Raw genomic sequence first — 16,934 nt, 5'->3', positions numbered from 1 at the left:
CATTATAACAAACCTGTTACTTCTGCATCTTTCCAAAATCTGCCTCCCAATTTGTTTCTCTGTGTCTCTTGTTACTGGGAGGTCTGTCGAAAACTTTCAGTAATGTGACTGCTCCTTTCCTGTTTCTTACTTCCACCCACATTGTACTGTCCCTTATTAGCAATGCCACTCCCCCACCTCTTTTACCTCCCCTTCTATTACTTTTGAAACATTTAAACCCTGGAACGTCCTACAACCATTCTTTCCTGCTGTGGTATCCAAGTCTCCATAATGGCCACAACCTCGTAGTTCCAAGTAAAGAAGTTCCAACTTCTGGCTGCTCTCCCTCCCCCTTAAGAATCCTATAGACTTGATCCAAGATGTCCCTGACCCTGGCAGCTGGGAGGCAACATACCATCCAGGAGTCTCGTTCGCCCCCACAGAACCTCCTGTCTGTTCCTCTTGTCACAGCCCCCTGGTCTGTGCTCTCACCACTCCCGCTGCTGCAATGAGACTGCTGATTCACGAGGTAAGTATTTACCAGGAAAGGTTTACCTTCCTGGTAGTACCCTGTTCGGTGCTGTCACTACTCCTGCTGCTGCAGTGGAGATGCCTCTTTTCAGGTGGTAGTTGTTCAATGTTCTGCCATCCACACTTCCACAAGACATTTCTTTTACATGTAACATTATCACTCTGTTTGGTCTTACACCACCAATCCTTTTTTCATTTAATCTCTTCTGTCTTAAAACCACAGACCTTCAATGTTGTTCTTTTTACCATCGACCCCTTTCCTTCGACTTATTAAATTGGATGAAAAATCATCAACCTGAAATGTTCACTCTGCTTCTCCCTCTAAAAGTGCAGCTGGACTTGCTTACTGTTTTCAGGTTTTTAATTTTAGATTTACAGAATCAGCAGTGTTTTCCTTTTGTTTGTATGCATAGGACTATATTTGTTTGGTCCATTTCTTGTAGTATCAGAGGTGTTACTCCACTTCAAATTAATCAATGTTTTTCCAAAATAATTTTTAGTATTACAGCAATGAGGAAATTCTCATGTTTGGCTATTATGGGAAGGTAATAAATATTAGATTGTGCACCCAGTTGGTAAGTCAAAAACTTATGTAAGAAGCTGCCAATTAGCTCAAGAAGTGTCTCAGTTTTTGAACTTCTCTGTTAACATTGTACATGTTACTTTGTTAAATAGCTTTGAATATATCCCTATAAATTTGTAATTCTAATGCAATGTAATGAGTTTTCAAATCTTTTGGTTGCAGATGCTTTATTTTGTATTCATTTGATTTGTTTTCATTTGATATTTCGCTTGTGTTATTTTTCAGGCTGTTTGGGGTTCCTACTGGAAGGAAGGGAAATGGGGATATAAGTGTTGTCACTCATTTATCAAAACATCCTATTGTACAGGAGAAGCAGGAAAACAGATTGCGGTAAGTACTGAAATTCTTCAGACTTGTCAATGTTTTACTATCCTCACAAAACTATGTAATTTTTCAGCAGTTCAAATGCAATCTTGTGTACTTCTAATTTATTTTTAGTTATTCAAGTCAATAAGCTATTTGGCTCATATTTAAGCTGGAATTGCATCTCCATATATGGATTCAAAATTTAATCTTTGATGAATATTTCATCATTCTGCTGACTTCAGCTTTGTAAATGGTAGAAGAGGTTTAATAGGTTTGGAAGTGAGCCACTCGTTGCAAGCTAACCATGATCCACTCTATTCCTGAAACCATAGAGTTAATATGGACAGTCCAGATAAGCTTCTAGTATAGAAAATGGTAATAGTTATGCCATTTAAGTCAAGAAATAATTAAGCTTTCTCTTGTTTGAACTGATCATTATCAGCTACTTTAAACTTAAACCTGAATGCTATCTAGATCCTGCTGTAGTCTGATATAGGGCACTTCTTTATCCAAGGAATTCCGAATGGAGTTGAACATGATTTATTAAGTGACGACCTGCATTGACATTATGACAGAGAAAGATGACATAATAAAACCAATACTTGAGGTAAACTGAACTTGTAAGTTCATACCTGAGGTACATAGAGGGTTTAAGGTTCTACTGAAGTACAGAAGCTAAAAATACATATAGTAAAGATAAACTGAAACTTTAATGATAAAATATTAATTTTAGATTTAAATCTGTTATTTTCTGATTCTGTTGAAAGGTCTACAAATGATCAATTAGCATGTAGAAATGGTGGAGGTAGTGGCCTGGTACTCATGTTATTGGAATAATAATCCAGAATTCAAATATGGTAGATGGGGAAATTTGAATTCAAAACAAAACCTGCATTTAAAGCTTAATCTAATGGCAACCATGTCACCATTGTCAATTGTAAAAGCTCATCTGGCTCACGAATACCCTTTAGGGTTAGAAATCTGCCAACTTTACCTCGTCAACCAGACTTTAAACTTTACCTCGTCAGATTGACATGTGACTCCAAATGTGCAGTTAGAGATGGGCATCTCATTAATGATTTTTTAAAAATCACTCTTGGTTCTGATGGACTGCTGTACTCACAACATTGTCTATTTAATTCAACATAAATGAATTATTGAATGGTAGATTCAAAGCTAGATTTCAATCTTTATCAATATGTTGCACGTTTCTTTCTCATTTAGGTGGAGGATCAATCAGAGCTTCTAAATGAGATCCCCAGTTCTATCCAGGAAGTACATGAGAGCATACCAAAAACTTTAGTGGAGGCAAGTACCACTTTCACATAAAAACCAAAAGAACCGCAGATGTTGTAAATCAGAAACTAAAACAGAAATTACTGGAAAAGCATCTGTTGAGAGAAATCAGAATTAATGTTTACGGTCGAGTGACCCTCAAAAACTCGGTCAAGAGATGATTAAGCTTTCTTTTGATTGAATTGAACAGAGTTCTGAGAAAGAGTCACTTGACCTGAAGCACTAACCCTAATTTCTCACCATGGATCTGACCAAACCTGTTGAGTTTTTTGCAGAAGTTTCTGTTTTTATAACCATTTTTGCATGACACTTTATCCAAATATAGTAGAAAGCTTTAGAAACCTCAGTTTTGTTTTATTATACAACTACTTGAATATTCAAGTAACTGTTTGAATTTCTGAATTTCTCCATAATTTCCCTTGTTTTTAATACTGGTTGATAATGTTTGTATACTCAGCAGCAGGTTCATGACTTCCAGTGGTATCTTTGCAGGGCTGTCTCAAAGAAATACTGCCTCCCAGCTGAATATTTGATTTTATTCATCTTCTGTTAGGTGCAAATCAAGTTTTCCAAGCAGTGCAATTTTTTTTTTGCCACTTGCAGAGCTTTATGATATTATAGCATAAAGTGAGGTACTGATTAACTCACTTGACTAAGTGGCTAATGTGTGATTCAGAATAATGGCAGCAATATGGGAGTAGGCTTCCATTGTGGTTGAGGTATACTTGGACCTCTGTTCACTCTGCACCCCATTCAGTGACCTTCAAATAATGAAATAAGTCACCTCGTGACAAAGATGATGTCCATGTACTAGATTAAATATCACAAGGACACCCTCTGAATCGAACATTTACTTGAATAGTGTTATCCAAAATAGAGTTTGGCCCTTCGGCAGACCAAGTTAGATCGTTATGTAGGGCTCGCATAATTAATAAGCTGGAACATTCGCAGATACAATCTGACCACGACTATAGACTCTCTTTGATCTTGTTAACTGAAACCTATTTGGTGTTTGTGGCACTTGAAGAGGAAATAAAATAAACTTGAGCATCAGGGCACATTTCTGTTTCTTGTGCAGTATGAAACACAGCAAATGTTGCAACAAGTCAGCGACCAACATATGAACTTTAAAAGGAATTGGCTTTTTGTTTTATTCGTTTGTGGAACATGTGTCGCTGGCTGGCTAGCATTTATTGCTCATCCCTAGTTGCCCATGAAAAGGTAGTGGTGAGATGCCTTCTTGAACCACTGCAGTCCATTTGTTGTAGGTCAGTGAAGGAATTCCAGGAAGAGAATGGTGATATATTTCCAACTCAGGATGGTTTGTGACTTGAAAGAGAACTTGCAGGTGGTGGTGTTCCCATGCATCTTGAACTTCTGGATAGATATGCTTGTGGGTTTAGAAGGTGCTGTCTAAGGGTCTTCGGTAAATCTCTGCAATGTATCTTGTGGATGAACTGCGATGGTAGAGGGAGTGGGTGTTTATAAATGTGTTGCCAGTCCAGAGGGCTACTTTGTCCTGGATGGGGTCAAGTTTCTTGAGTGTTATTAGAGTTGCATCTTTGCAGGTTAGTGGAAAGTTTTCCATCATATTCCTGATTCACCCCTTGTAGATGATGGACAGGTTTTGGAGAGTCAAGTGATGAGTAATTCACCATAGTATTCCTAGACTCTACTCTCTCTTGCAGTCACTATACTTGTGTGACAAATTCAGTTGAGTTTCTTGTCAATGGTAACCCAAAAGTTGTTGATAGTAGAGGATTTCGAGATGGTGACATTATTGAATGCCAAGGAGTAGTCGTTACGTTGTCTGTTATTCGATATAATCATTGCCTGGCATTTGTGTGGCATGAATGTTACTTGCCACTCATCAGTCCAGGCCTGGATATTGTCCAGATTTTGAACATGCAGATACTGCTTCAGTATCTGAGGAATCAGGAATGATGCTGAACATTATGTAATTATCAGTGAATATCTCACTTCCAATCTTATGATGGAGGGTAGGTCATTGATGAGGCAGCTGAAAATGTTTGGATTTAGGACACTAACCTGTGGAACTCATGAAGTGATGTACTGGAGTTGTGATAACTGACCTCCAACAACTACAGCCATTTCCTATGTACCAGATATGAGTTCAACCAGCAGGGAATTTGCCCCAATTCTCATTGATTCCTGTTATGCTAGGGCTCATTGATGCCATAGGTTGATCGAATGCAGCCTTAATGTCAAGGACTATCACTCTTGCCATGCCTCTGGAATTCAGCTCTTTTGTCCATGTTTGTACAAGGGCTGTCATGAGGTCAGGAGCTGAGGAGCCCATGCGCAACCCAACCTGAGCATCACTGAGCAGGTGTTGCTGGACAGCACTGTTGATGACACCTTCCATCACTTTTCTGATGATTGAGAGGAGACTGATGGAATGATAATTGGCCAAGTTGGATTTGTCCAGTTTTTTGTGTACAGGACAGACCTTGGCAATTTTCCCCATTGTCTGGTGATGCCAGTATTGTAGCTGTACTGGAAGATTTTGACCAGAGGAGCAGTAAGTTCTGGGTCACATGTCTTCAGTACTATTGCCAGAATGTTGTCAGGGCCCATAGCCTTTTCACTACCCAGTGTCTCCAACTGTTTCTTGATATGTGGAATTAATCAAATTGGCTGAAGACTATGATCTGCTGAGATCCACTCGAGGAGGCCAAGATGGATCATTCATTGGGCACTTCTGGCTGAAAATTGCTGAGAATACTTTAGCCTTATTTTTTGCACTGACGTATAGGGCTCTTGCATCATTGAGGATGGGAATATTTGTGATTTTGTTTAATTGTTCACCACTGTTCACGACAGGATGTGGCAGGACTGCAGAATTGGTTGAGATTATTTAGCTTGGTACTCACCTTCATCCTCCTCCATCCATGCATCAATGAATTTAATACACGCCGTGACGCCGAACACTTCTTCCGCTGCCTCCGCCTCCAAGCTTACTTTCACAATCAGGACTCCCGCCCACCTTCCGAGGACCCCTTCGCCCACCTCCAACGCACTGTATCCACCTGGACGTCCCACGCTGGCCTATTACCCTCCCTCGACCTCTTCATTTCCAACTGCTGCCGGGACATTAACCACCTCAACCTGTCTACCCCCCCTCTCCCACTCACAACGCGCAGCCCTCCAATCCCAACCTCACCATTAAGCCAGCAGATAAACGGGGTGCAGTGGTAGTCTGGCGCACTGACCTCTACACCGTTGAAGCCAAACACCAACTCGAGGACACCTCTTCCTATCGCCCCTCAACCATGACCCCACCCCCCCATCACCAAACCACCATCTCCCAGACCACACAGAACCTCATCACCTCAGGAGATCTCCCACTCAGTTTCCAACCTCATAGTCCGGGAACCCCGCACTCTTTGTATTCTCCAACAATGCCATTTAATAGTGAATTGCCATAGGTCAATGAAGCTTAAGCTTCCTTTCATGTGGTGAAATGTCTCCATTTTATTCCATTGCTCCACTGTAAGTTTCCCCCCCCTCCAAAATGTGTAATATCTACCTATCAAAACTTAATGACTGATTAATATTTACCATTATCTTTTGCCAGGAGTAAAGAATACATGCTTTTGAGCTCAAACCTTTTCCGGCGGTACCACAATGTAAAGCTCATCCAGGAAGCATCCTTGTGTATGGGCTTCAGATTGGAACTCATTTGCAATCTGGCAACTGCTTCTATTAATTATTTATAACACTGGTTTGTTTGTTATAGATTCATAAAGAAAAACTTAAAGAAAGCAATAAGAAAAAAAAGAAGCATAGAAAAAGTCATGGTTCAGACAGTGAAGATGAAGAGGCAAAGAAGCAAGAAAAGCTGAAAAAGGTGAGTTATATCCCAGCTCCTCTTGACTTTTCAGAGAATTTGCATAAATCTGATTTGATCATTTCCTACAGTTAATTCATTATTAACATTTTGCTTTACCAAAATGATATTTAATTCTGTCTCATTTATGTGCAAGCATGTACAACTACATAAATGCAATAACTAAATTGAGTCTTAAACTTTACAACATTACAATCAGGAATGTTCATCTTTTGGGTTCATCAGGGTTCTACTTTATTTTAGATTAGCTTCAACAGTAAAAATCCATGTAGAAGTGATCTACAGAAACATTTGTTCATTGTGCAGCCATTTGTATATTGATTACGTCTGTGTGTGACAGCTTCTATTCCATATTTATAAAATAAATTTATTATCTATTGGAAGTCCTAGCATTAGGAGTCTTTAACTGACTACAGTTCAAATAGGCTACCCTTGCATTTTGTAAAGAAAGCATTAGTTGTTCCATATAGTTTTATTTAATTGTAGTTTATCTCAAATAATGCATGTGGCATAAAAATATTTAGAACATAATTTTTAAATATTGAAGTTCAGTTCTATTGCTATGTTTCATTCTCCTGCAAGTAGGAACGTATATTGAATAATACACTACATCAAATCACCACAGTTGGGCATGTACTGACATTGTTCTTTATCCCACCTCACACTTTTTGACCAATTTTCTTTCCTCATACTTCTGAAAGTTTCTGTGCTGGATAACTCTATGACTTTATCTTGCTTTTAATGTTTCTAACAAAAAGAAATGACTGCCATATCACATCCCTTTGATTAATGTCCATTTTTATTCAATTATGACATTATAATGTACCTTTTTGAAGGAAGCTATGGGGTATGTTTCAAATGCAACTTGGCTGTTAGTTTACTTTCAGATGAACCTTGTAGGTGTACAGCAGGTTGCAAATGCTGACTGTGGTTTACCAATGACGTACATAGTGTAGCAGATTCTAATGCCTGTTGAAATTGTATGTAAATGATGATATACAATGGATTTCACATGAATCAGTAAATTTTTGAGTTACATGTCCTCTTGGCTAATTTCACCTTCTGTAAGAGCAAATACTCTTCTTTTTCAGCTTGCACTCTCCTGATAATTAATTCTATGATCTTTACCTGAAGTAGGAAGTCACCAGAGCACCCTTTGCAAAATAGAATCACAATGAATAGAACTAATAATATTAGTGTTCCTTTTTTTGAAAAAAAAATCAAATACTTTAAACAAACACACCAGCATTAGAAGCTATGTTAACCCATTTACATTTAGGAGATGATCCTGTAAGTCCTGTACCTAACCCCAATCAGTATGCATGGCACATGGTTTTGCGGTCTGTCTGACTCTCATACTTTAGAAATCAGTTATTAAGCTTTCAGGATTGTTGTTGTGTAACTGCTGCCACATATTTTATTTAAACATACTCAGGCCCTGGTTGCTGAAGAAGCTCGTTTGAAGCAAGTTGAACAAATTTTGCAAATTGATGAACGTAAGCGAGGTTACAACAGCATATATGAAGTGAAGGAACCTACAGAAGAAGAAATGGAGGCATACAGAATGAAACGTCAACGACCTGAAGATCCAATGGCTTCGTTCCTTGGAAAGTAATGTATACGACTTCTATCAAGGCTAAATAATTGAAACCTGCCCAGAAACCATGAACACCAATGCTACAGAAGTTTTGACTTTTCTGGTCAAGTTAAAGAAAACAAAATTCCATTTTAACTTATAATGAACTCAGCATCTTATTTTGCAAATGCTGTATATTTTGCAGAGAATCCCCTACCTGGAGAAACTGACACTTGGTACTGTTCACCCTTCAGGATTTGGTTTGGTTTGGCAAATAGTTTTAAGCTGTATAAAGGTTTGTCATTTTAATGTGCTTGAATTATTCAATGTATGTTTCTAGTCGGTTCTACTGAAAGCTGGCATGGATCTAATGGGCCAAATGGCTGCCTCTTTTGTTATAATGATTCATTAACATGACTCATACAAAGTCATATGCTAACACAAAGTTAAGTTTGCAAATTCAATTCTTGCTTTGCCAGAAGCGCTCTAACCATAAAACTTATTTATAGTACTTTATTTCTTTTCACATTTTCTATGTATAATTTTCAGCTCCATCTTGAATTTAAACTTTGAAGTTTGTCCTTTGTTGACAATAAAATCTGCATTGATTGCAAAAAAGCTTTTTGAAGCCATTATTATGATGTTTCCTGTATGAACCCCATTTCCAAATTAGTTAACAACAGTGTAATTAATAAATTGACTTCTATCTTAAGAAATGTTTAACATGATTTAATTCTTCAAGCCTGACTTCCTACCCCTGTTGAATAGTTCTTTTGATTTTTACTTGTAAAAACACTGTTAACTAAAATTTCTTGAATTGCAACTACAAGGAAGGCTACCCATTAGAGTTTTTCCCATGGCTGACCCAGTGAGCTGAAGAACATATTTTGAGCATTCACCCTGACAGAATTTGCAAAGGCAGCTTAAGACACAGTTATTCACAAGCTGAGGGGCACTGCACTGTTTAACAAAAATAGACAATTGTTGACCAAAGTGGCAAGGATTGTGTCCATTTGGCCTTCAGCACAATTAATTGGAAGACCAAAGTTTATTTTTGGTTTGGGTTGAATGGCTGAACAGTTGCTGCTGCACAGCCTCCTATCCCAACCACATACAGTTCAGTGAACATCCAATGTCCATTTTCAACAGGAGGCACCACATAGCGATCAGGAACAGAGAACCTGGCCAACTATTTTATCGTTCTTTGCTTCCCATGTAATCTTGTATTCATTGTATTGTCCATAATGTTTCATTCTTTAGCTCTCTTTTGAAGTCAGAAAAGAAATCCAGTTGAGACATTGGTGAAGTAAATCAAGAAAGACTATTTTCACCCGTTAACAGAGGCTAAGTTTAATATTTTCCCATAATGAAGGAACCTGTTGGGCGAATGTGTAGTTTTCTGGTTGGCCATTAAGACATGCAGTTAGACAAATAAGAAAACAAATGAATGTAGTGTAATGATAAAAGAATTGGTTTGGACTAGAATTACTACAAAGATTCTGAATGCAATGAGCTTTTTATTACTCTTCTGACATTTGTAAAATGCTGTTAGATGAAGGCAAATGCAGGTTTTCTCTCTGATGCAAGCTCTATATTCCCATTGTATACAAAGATATTGTCAGATCTTCAGTATCTCACTTCAGTAGCATTATGAATCTGCAAAGTGTGTTTCCTTGTAGTAAGTACTGAGTGGTTATTTTAACCAAAGGTAAACCATTTTTAAGTTAATAAATGAGTAGTGGATTGCTACTTGCCAAATAGTTGGCAGAGAATTGCAGGGAAATGTCTGTATTTCATTTGAATATATTAGAATCAATATTTAAGACAGACAAAAATATCCACTTTTTATTGAAGTCTGCTGATTAAAGTTTATTTCTGCAGAAGATAAATTGCATGCATACGTTGCAGCAGGCAGATCTTAATATTGGAGCATGAATTGCTCACATCTACATTTATCTTCATGGAGTGAAGTGAAGGTCAAAGAAATTATTTTTCTATTTTTCTGTTTTTATAGCTTGTATTTCATTATAATTGAAGGTCACTTTTTGCTTCGCTTTTATTATGGATAATTAATTTACAAAATTATTTTTGCAACAATGCCTTTTTTAGCTGTCAGGTAATCTCAGATGTACTGGGTTTGTAGTACTTTAAAGGGAGAAATAATTGGAGTGTTTTTTTCCTATTTTTTCCATTGAACTTTTATTTAGTGTAGTCATTTCAACTGATCCCATGTGTGGCCACTCTTTATTAAATCTATGACATTTGACTTTATTTTTGTCTGTATTCTGTGGTGTCTTACTAGTTTAGGAGCGTGACTCTAATATATTCTAAATTGATGGCCATTTTGAGATTAAGAAGGAGCATCAGTAAGGCAACACTGTTTTGTCTTTGCCACAAATCAAATCAATATGATCTAAATAATATTGCCACTGTGCACCACATCCTGTTAAAACCACCACACAGCTCTCCATGCTTAATTACCCAGATTTTGTGGTAGTGACAGAACATGACAACTGCTACCATTCACTTTCATCAATCCTCCAAAGCAAGCAGAAACTCTTGGGAGTTCTGAGTGTGTCGTTCAGTACAGAAATACTAAAAATGCTGCCAGCAATTTGTACATTTGTTGCAGATTTCAACCATTAAACTAATGAGAATGTTCTCATTCAAAATGAAATATCACTTTATACTTTAGAAAGGTTGCAGCTTTTCAAAACGGATCAACTGCACTGACAACAAGTTCCTGTGATCAATATCATTTGGACATCTTAATGAAGTACTAAACACTTCAAATATTTATGGTACGTTTAATAAAGCTGTTTTAGATGTTTAAATTTTATTGTATCTCAACTTCATCCATTAGCTTATTTTTTTAAATGTTAAGGTGTTTATGTTTTGAAATTCAGTTCTTTCATTATTACACTCTAGTCAATAGAAAGAGTAGAGGGAGCCTCTGTGTGCTAATAATTTAGTTGACCTCAGTTTGAAACTTATGTAAAATAAAGCAGATATATCCTCCTAAATTTTGTCTAAAACAATGAATATACCAGAAATAATAGAGGTAAAAAAGAGCCAGGATTGGCAATAAACTACAAGTTGCAAACTAATGTAACACAGTAAGGGTGTATTTTATCTGCTGCAATCACCCAAGAGTGTATTAAAACAAGGTTACAAAGGGGTGACAAGGTGGCTCCGTGGTCAGCACTGCTGCCTCACAGCACCAGGGACCCGGATTCAATTCCCACCTTGGGCAACTGTTGTGTGGACATTCTCCCTGTGTCTGCATGGGTTTACTCCAGGTGCTCTGGTTTCCTCCCACAGTCCAAAGATGTGCAGGTTAGGTGAATTGGCCACGCTAAATTGCCCCTAGTTTTAGGTGCAAAAGTCAGGGCTAAATATAGGGGGGTGGGTTTCTCTTTGGAGGGTTGGTGTGTGGACTTGTTTCCACACTGACCCTCCGAAGAGAAACTGTAGATAATATAATTTAATCTAAACCTCTGGTATGTGCCAATTATTATTTGAACAGATCTGAAATAACTTGGTTTGATATTGAAATAGATGTACATTTTCATGTTCATTTGCCAGTAATTACATTAAAATGTTTTTGCAATGTAACTTTACAGGTCAGCAATGTGGGCCTCTTTGAATGGCACCAATCCCATGTAGTTGAAACTAAGTGAAGCAAATAGGCAATTAATGTAAACAACACCTTTCAGTTTATGACCCTATTAACTGAAGTGTGTTTTCTAACTAATCCTTACTTAAATTATTCTTTTACAATTACATGATTGTAAAAAATGGTAGAAAGTGGGTGCATTCTGTAAAAGTAGTGTAAGAAGCATGAACTCCAGAAACAGTGTTTAATTTTGAGTAGCTGCAACTGCAAATGGTACATAAACTAGCAATTGTTAACAACTTAGTTTCAATTTTCAATTGAAATTATTTGTGCATCCTGAGTTTGTGTAAGACAAGCAATTGACAAGCATTAACTTTCTATAAAATGCTAATTTGTATTGGTCCTGTCAAAAGTAATTCAACAAACATTCAGGTCTTCCAATTGGAAAAGATCCAACTTTTGGTAAGCTAGGTATGCCCAATAGTATGGGCAGACCCTCCAACAGTAATCAGATAAACACAGCTCACATTACTGGAGAGAGAAAAACTGCAAATGCTGGAATCCAGCGTCGACAAACAGGAGGCTGGAGGCACACAACAAGCCAGGCAGCATCAGGAGGTGGAGAAGTCAGAGTTCCCGGTGTAACCATCCTTGAAGAATGGAGGTAGGGTTAGGGGGAAGCTGCAGATAAAGGAGGTCAGTTTGAGTGGGGAGAAGGATGGAATGGTGAGGTGGTAATAGGTGAACACAGATGGTGAGTATAACCTGGTTGATCAATGGGAAGAATAAATAGGATTGATAACTGGAAGGAAGGGTTGGTAGGTGGTATGGAAATGAGGAGGTGAGGCTGGAAAAGGAGTCGAGGGAATGGGTGCGAATGTTAATTGAAACTAGAGAGCACAATGTTGAGACGTCCAAACTTTAGGCTGCTCAGGCCGAAGATAAGGTGGTGTTCCTCCAATTTGCGGTCCGATTCACTGTGGCAATAGAGGAGGCAGAGGACGGACATGGCGATAGGCAAGAAAGCATGCATTTGTAGTTCTTGCTATAATTGTATACATGCAGTACTATTCAGATTTATCCCAAGCTGTTTAAATGATCAATCTGCCTCTAATTGAAGAAACAGCAAATGGCTGAGATGTTTCAACTCCATATCCATGAGACGCAAACAAAGACTGGCAACTGATCTGTCGGTGCATGTACTACAAGCCCAAACAAACTCACTATTTGAAGCATAATCCTTGAATCTAGCGAATTCCAGAAACCTAAACTAATTTCTTCTGACACGCTATGATCATACAAAAAAAACCCGAATGCAGCATTAATATATCATGAAAGCATAACAATAAAAATGTGTAACGTCATAGAGACATACAGCATGGAAACAGACCCTTCAGTCCAACCCATCCACGCCGACCACATGTCCCAAACCAACCTAGTCCCATCTGCCAGCACCCGGCCCGTATCCCTCTAAACCCTTCCTATTCATATACCCATCCAAATGCCTCTTAAATGTTGCAATTGTACCAGCCTCCACCACTTCCTCTGGCAGCTCTTCCATACATGTACTACCCTCTGCGTGAAAAAGTTGACCCTTCGGTCTCTTTTATATCTTTCCCCTCTCACCCTAAACCTATGCCCTCTAGTTCTGGACTCCCCGACCCCAGGAAAAAGACTGTGTCTATTTATCCTATCCATGTCCCTCATAATTTTGTAAACCTCTGTAAGGTCACCCCTCCGACGCTCCAGGGAAAACAGCCCCAGCCTGTTCAGCCTCTCCCTGTAGCTCAGATCCTCCAACCCTAGCAACATCCTTGTAAATCTTTTCTAAACCCTTTTCAAGTTTCACAACATCTCTCCAATCTGAAGGAGACCAGAATTGCTCACAATATTCCAACAGTTTTAGTGGGCGGCACGGTGGCACAGTGGTTAGCACTGCTGCCTTACAGCGCCTGAGACCTGGATTCAATTCCCGACTCAGGTGACTGACTGTGTGTGGAGTTTGCATATTCTCCCCGTGTCTGCGTGGGTTTCCTCCGGGTGCTCCGGTTTCCGCCCACAGTCCAAAAATGTGCAGGTTAGGTGAATTGGCCATGCTAAATTGCCCGTAGAGTTAGGTGAAGGGGTAAAGGTAGGGATATGGGTGGGTTGCGCTTCGGCGGGTCGGTATGGACTTGTTGGGCTGAAGGGCCTGTTTCCACACTGTAAGTAATCTAATCAGTGGCCTAACCAATGTCCTGTACAGCTGCAACATGACCTCCCTACTCCTGTACTCAATACTCCTACCAATAAAAGAAAGCAAGCAAACGCCGTCTTCACTATCCTATCTACCTGTGACTCCACTTTCAAGGATCTATGAACCTGCACTCCAAGGTCTCTTTATTCAGCAACACTCCCTAGGACATTACCAACAAGTGTAGAAGTCCTGCTAAGATTTGCTTTCTTAAAATGCAGCACCTCGCATTTATCTGAATTAAATTCCATCTGCCACCTCTCAGCCCATTGGCCCATCTGGTCCAGATCCTGTTCTAATCTGAGGTAACCCTCTTCGCTGTCCACTACACCTCCAATTTTGGTGTCATCTGCAAACTTACTAACTGTACCTCTTATGCTAACATTCAAATCATTTATGTAAATGACGAAAAGTAGAGGACCCAGCACCGATCCTTTTGGCACTCCACTGGTCACAGGCCTCCAGTCTGAAAAATAACCCTCCACCACCACCCTCTGTCTTCTACCTTTGAGCCAGTTCTGTATCCAAATGGCTAGTTCTCCCTGTATTCCATGAGATCTAACCTTGCTAATCTGTCTCCCATGGGTAACCTTGTCGGACTCCTTACTGAAATCCATATAGATCACATCTACTGCTCTGCCATTATGCTTCTGTGAATGCAATATTTTTTAAAAATTAGAAATTTATACAGAAACTGAAGCTATATATTTTGTTTTAGTTTATAATCTGTTGTTCATTTGATCTCAAATCCAACTATCTTCCTCCCCACCTTAATGTTCCTTTCCCTCAAGCTGGATAATCTGCACTTGACTTTCATCCCAATGTGAATATACTCAAAAGATGTAAACTAAACTAAACAGATCAGAGTGATTGACATCCTACTTTCATTTAAGACTGCAGCTTCTGTATTGATGGTTTGATGAGCTTGGCTCCGGCTGGTCAATGACCACTTGAAGTTTATTTTGTTCCACTTTATGAAAGGTATTACAAAAATTACACCATGAAATTCAGAAATTGATTGTTCTACCACTTTCACAATACAGTAAATACTGGAGAACGCCATCACCTTCAGGGGCCCCTCCAAGCCATATATCCTTTCATGATATTTCTACTCTGGACCTCACTAGTTCTGTCATAAGGCCCAACATCTGTCTCTGATTTAACCTCATTTATCGTCTTTAAATTAACCCAGCCTAGTCTACTGTTTCTCCCCACCACTTCTGTGACTGAGAAACTTCAATTGCAGGCTGAGCTCATGACTTAGTAACTGGATAACTGATTTTTTTTCAGCTTCAGTCTGTTTACTTGCAAGACTGAAGGACAAACATCCACTGCTTCCAGATGTTCCGGTGTTTTCCAAGTTCACCACTTTTTTGTGAGACTGCAATCAACTCTGTGCACCTTTTGAACTTTTGTTTCTGTGCAAACATCTTCAAGTACATCCTTCAACACACAGTTTCTGGACTTTACTGACTTCATTTGTCTGTGAACACAAAAAACAGTTTGTCAGTGCTTCATACTGACTGAACATCTGTACCTCTGACTTTAAAGTATGGACTCCTTCCAATTGTTTCAGTCTTTCCTACCAGACTTGTTTAATCTTTCACTTCTCACCCTTCCTCTTCTCTTGTGGTTGTCTCAAGAGTGACATGCTCTTACAGAAACCTATAGCTTTGCTGAACCTCTCGTGACATACCCCAAAATGTTCACAGAGGCATTCAGCACAGGCTCATTATGAGCAGCAGCTCAAACTGGCCCATTCAAATTTTTCATTGACCTTCCTTCCCAGTGTGCCCTTTTTGATCGAGATTAATCTTGCTGATCCTCTTCTTGCTCAGCTCCTCTCTCCTCTTGCCAGCTGTCTCAACTCATCTATGTATTTCCCACCAAATTGTCTTCTTAATTGTGAGCAAAGTCCTCACTATCCATGAATTTAATGTGGATGATTGCATTAACATAGTGGTCTTACCAGAAACCTGCCTGATGGGTAATAACACCTTTCCTGTTAATAATGTCATTTCTCCTAGCCATACCTTCTACCACTTACCCCTGTGTGGTGGTAAGATGAAACTTAACATTTGATTGCACTTTGGCCTGATCCAGTATTATTCTGGAAATCTCTTCTTGACTTACTCCATCCCTTTATTAGAAAATCATTGTTCTCTATCAGGTATTTTCACAATTTTTCTCATTCAGTCTGAACATCAAACAGTTTGTCATGAGGGTATTCAATTTCTTAGAATCTTCACTGATTTTTTTTCATTATTTTATTCTCTTTATCAGTTTTGAATTATGGGCTAGAAATGACTGATGGACTTTGGGTCAGTTTGGGTTTGTGAGGCCATGCTGGAGGCTAATTACAGGCTAAGACTTGATTTTTTAAAAAAACTCTAACGGACAATGTCCCTCCCCTTTTAGACATGGAAGAGCTTTATTTTTAAACAACAGACGTTGGTTATTAAGGTCATTACCTGATTGTTGGTTCCAGTAAGACAAAAGGTAGTTGGCAGTTGTTGAATGGTGCCTAAAACTTCAGCGAGAGTCAATCACTCCAGCAGGTTAAAACCAGAATTAAAGTTGGTTTTTGATCTATGTCTTCTGAGAGATGGTTCTGGGTTACCACTGAAGCAGCATGAAGATTTGAAAGTTTCCTGCCTAATCAGATATAGCTGTTTCTGGAATCCCAAAGAAAGGAAAGCTTGTGAGAAGTATAGCTGAGGTGACCCTGATCAACGTTTCAGGAAAAAAACAGCCAAGATGTCTACGTTTATGCCCTTGAACAATGCATCATGAAGGATATTTAGGTAATTTGGCTATTTTGTTATTTTATTTATCCTTTAGAAGTAGTTGTTTGTCAAATGGGGCTGAAAACAAATGTTTCAGATTCAAAGCACAGACATCAATCAGTATACTGTGCTTTTCTTTTTATTCATTTAAGGGATA

General features: G+C 38.8%; 1 protein-coding gene across 2 annotated transcripts in view; it reads left to right on the top strand.

The window, feature by feature from the left end:
* The window catches only part of slu7 (SLU7 homolog, splicing factor), a 56,392-nt gene extending 47,676 nt beyond the window's left edge, over positions 1 to 8,716 (top strand). For both annotated transcript variants that reach the window (XM_060836743.1, XM_060836742.1), the window contains exons 13-16: positions 1,319 to 1,423; positions 2,624 to 2,707; positions 6,456 to 6,566; positions 8,002 to 8,716. In XM_060836743.1, the coding sequence (XP_060692726.1) occupies positions 1,319 to 1,423; positions 2,624 to 2,707; positions 6,456 to 6,566; positions 8,002 to 8,181 (480 nt within the window). In that variant the 3' untranslated portion in view covers positions 8,182 to 8,716. The remainder of the gene's footprint in view (positions 1 to 1,318; positions 1,424 to 2,623; positions 2,708 to 6,455; positions 6,567 to 8,001) is intronic.
* The last annotated feature ends 8,218 nt before the right edge of the window (positions 8,717 to 16,934 follow it).

This window comes from Hemiscyllium ocellatum, chromosome 16 (genome assembly GCF_020745735.1).
Source record: "Hemiscyllium ocellatum isolate sHemOce1 chromosome 16, sHemOce1.pat.X.cur, whole genome shotgun sequence".
Lineage (NCBI taxonomy): Eukaryota > Metazoa > Chordata > Chondrichthyes > Orectolobiformes > Hemiscylliidae > Hemiscyllium > Hemiscyllium ocellatum.
The sequence above is the reverse complement of the archived record's forward strand: the minus strand, read 5'-3'. Positions and strand labels throughout refer to the sequence as shown.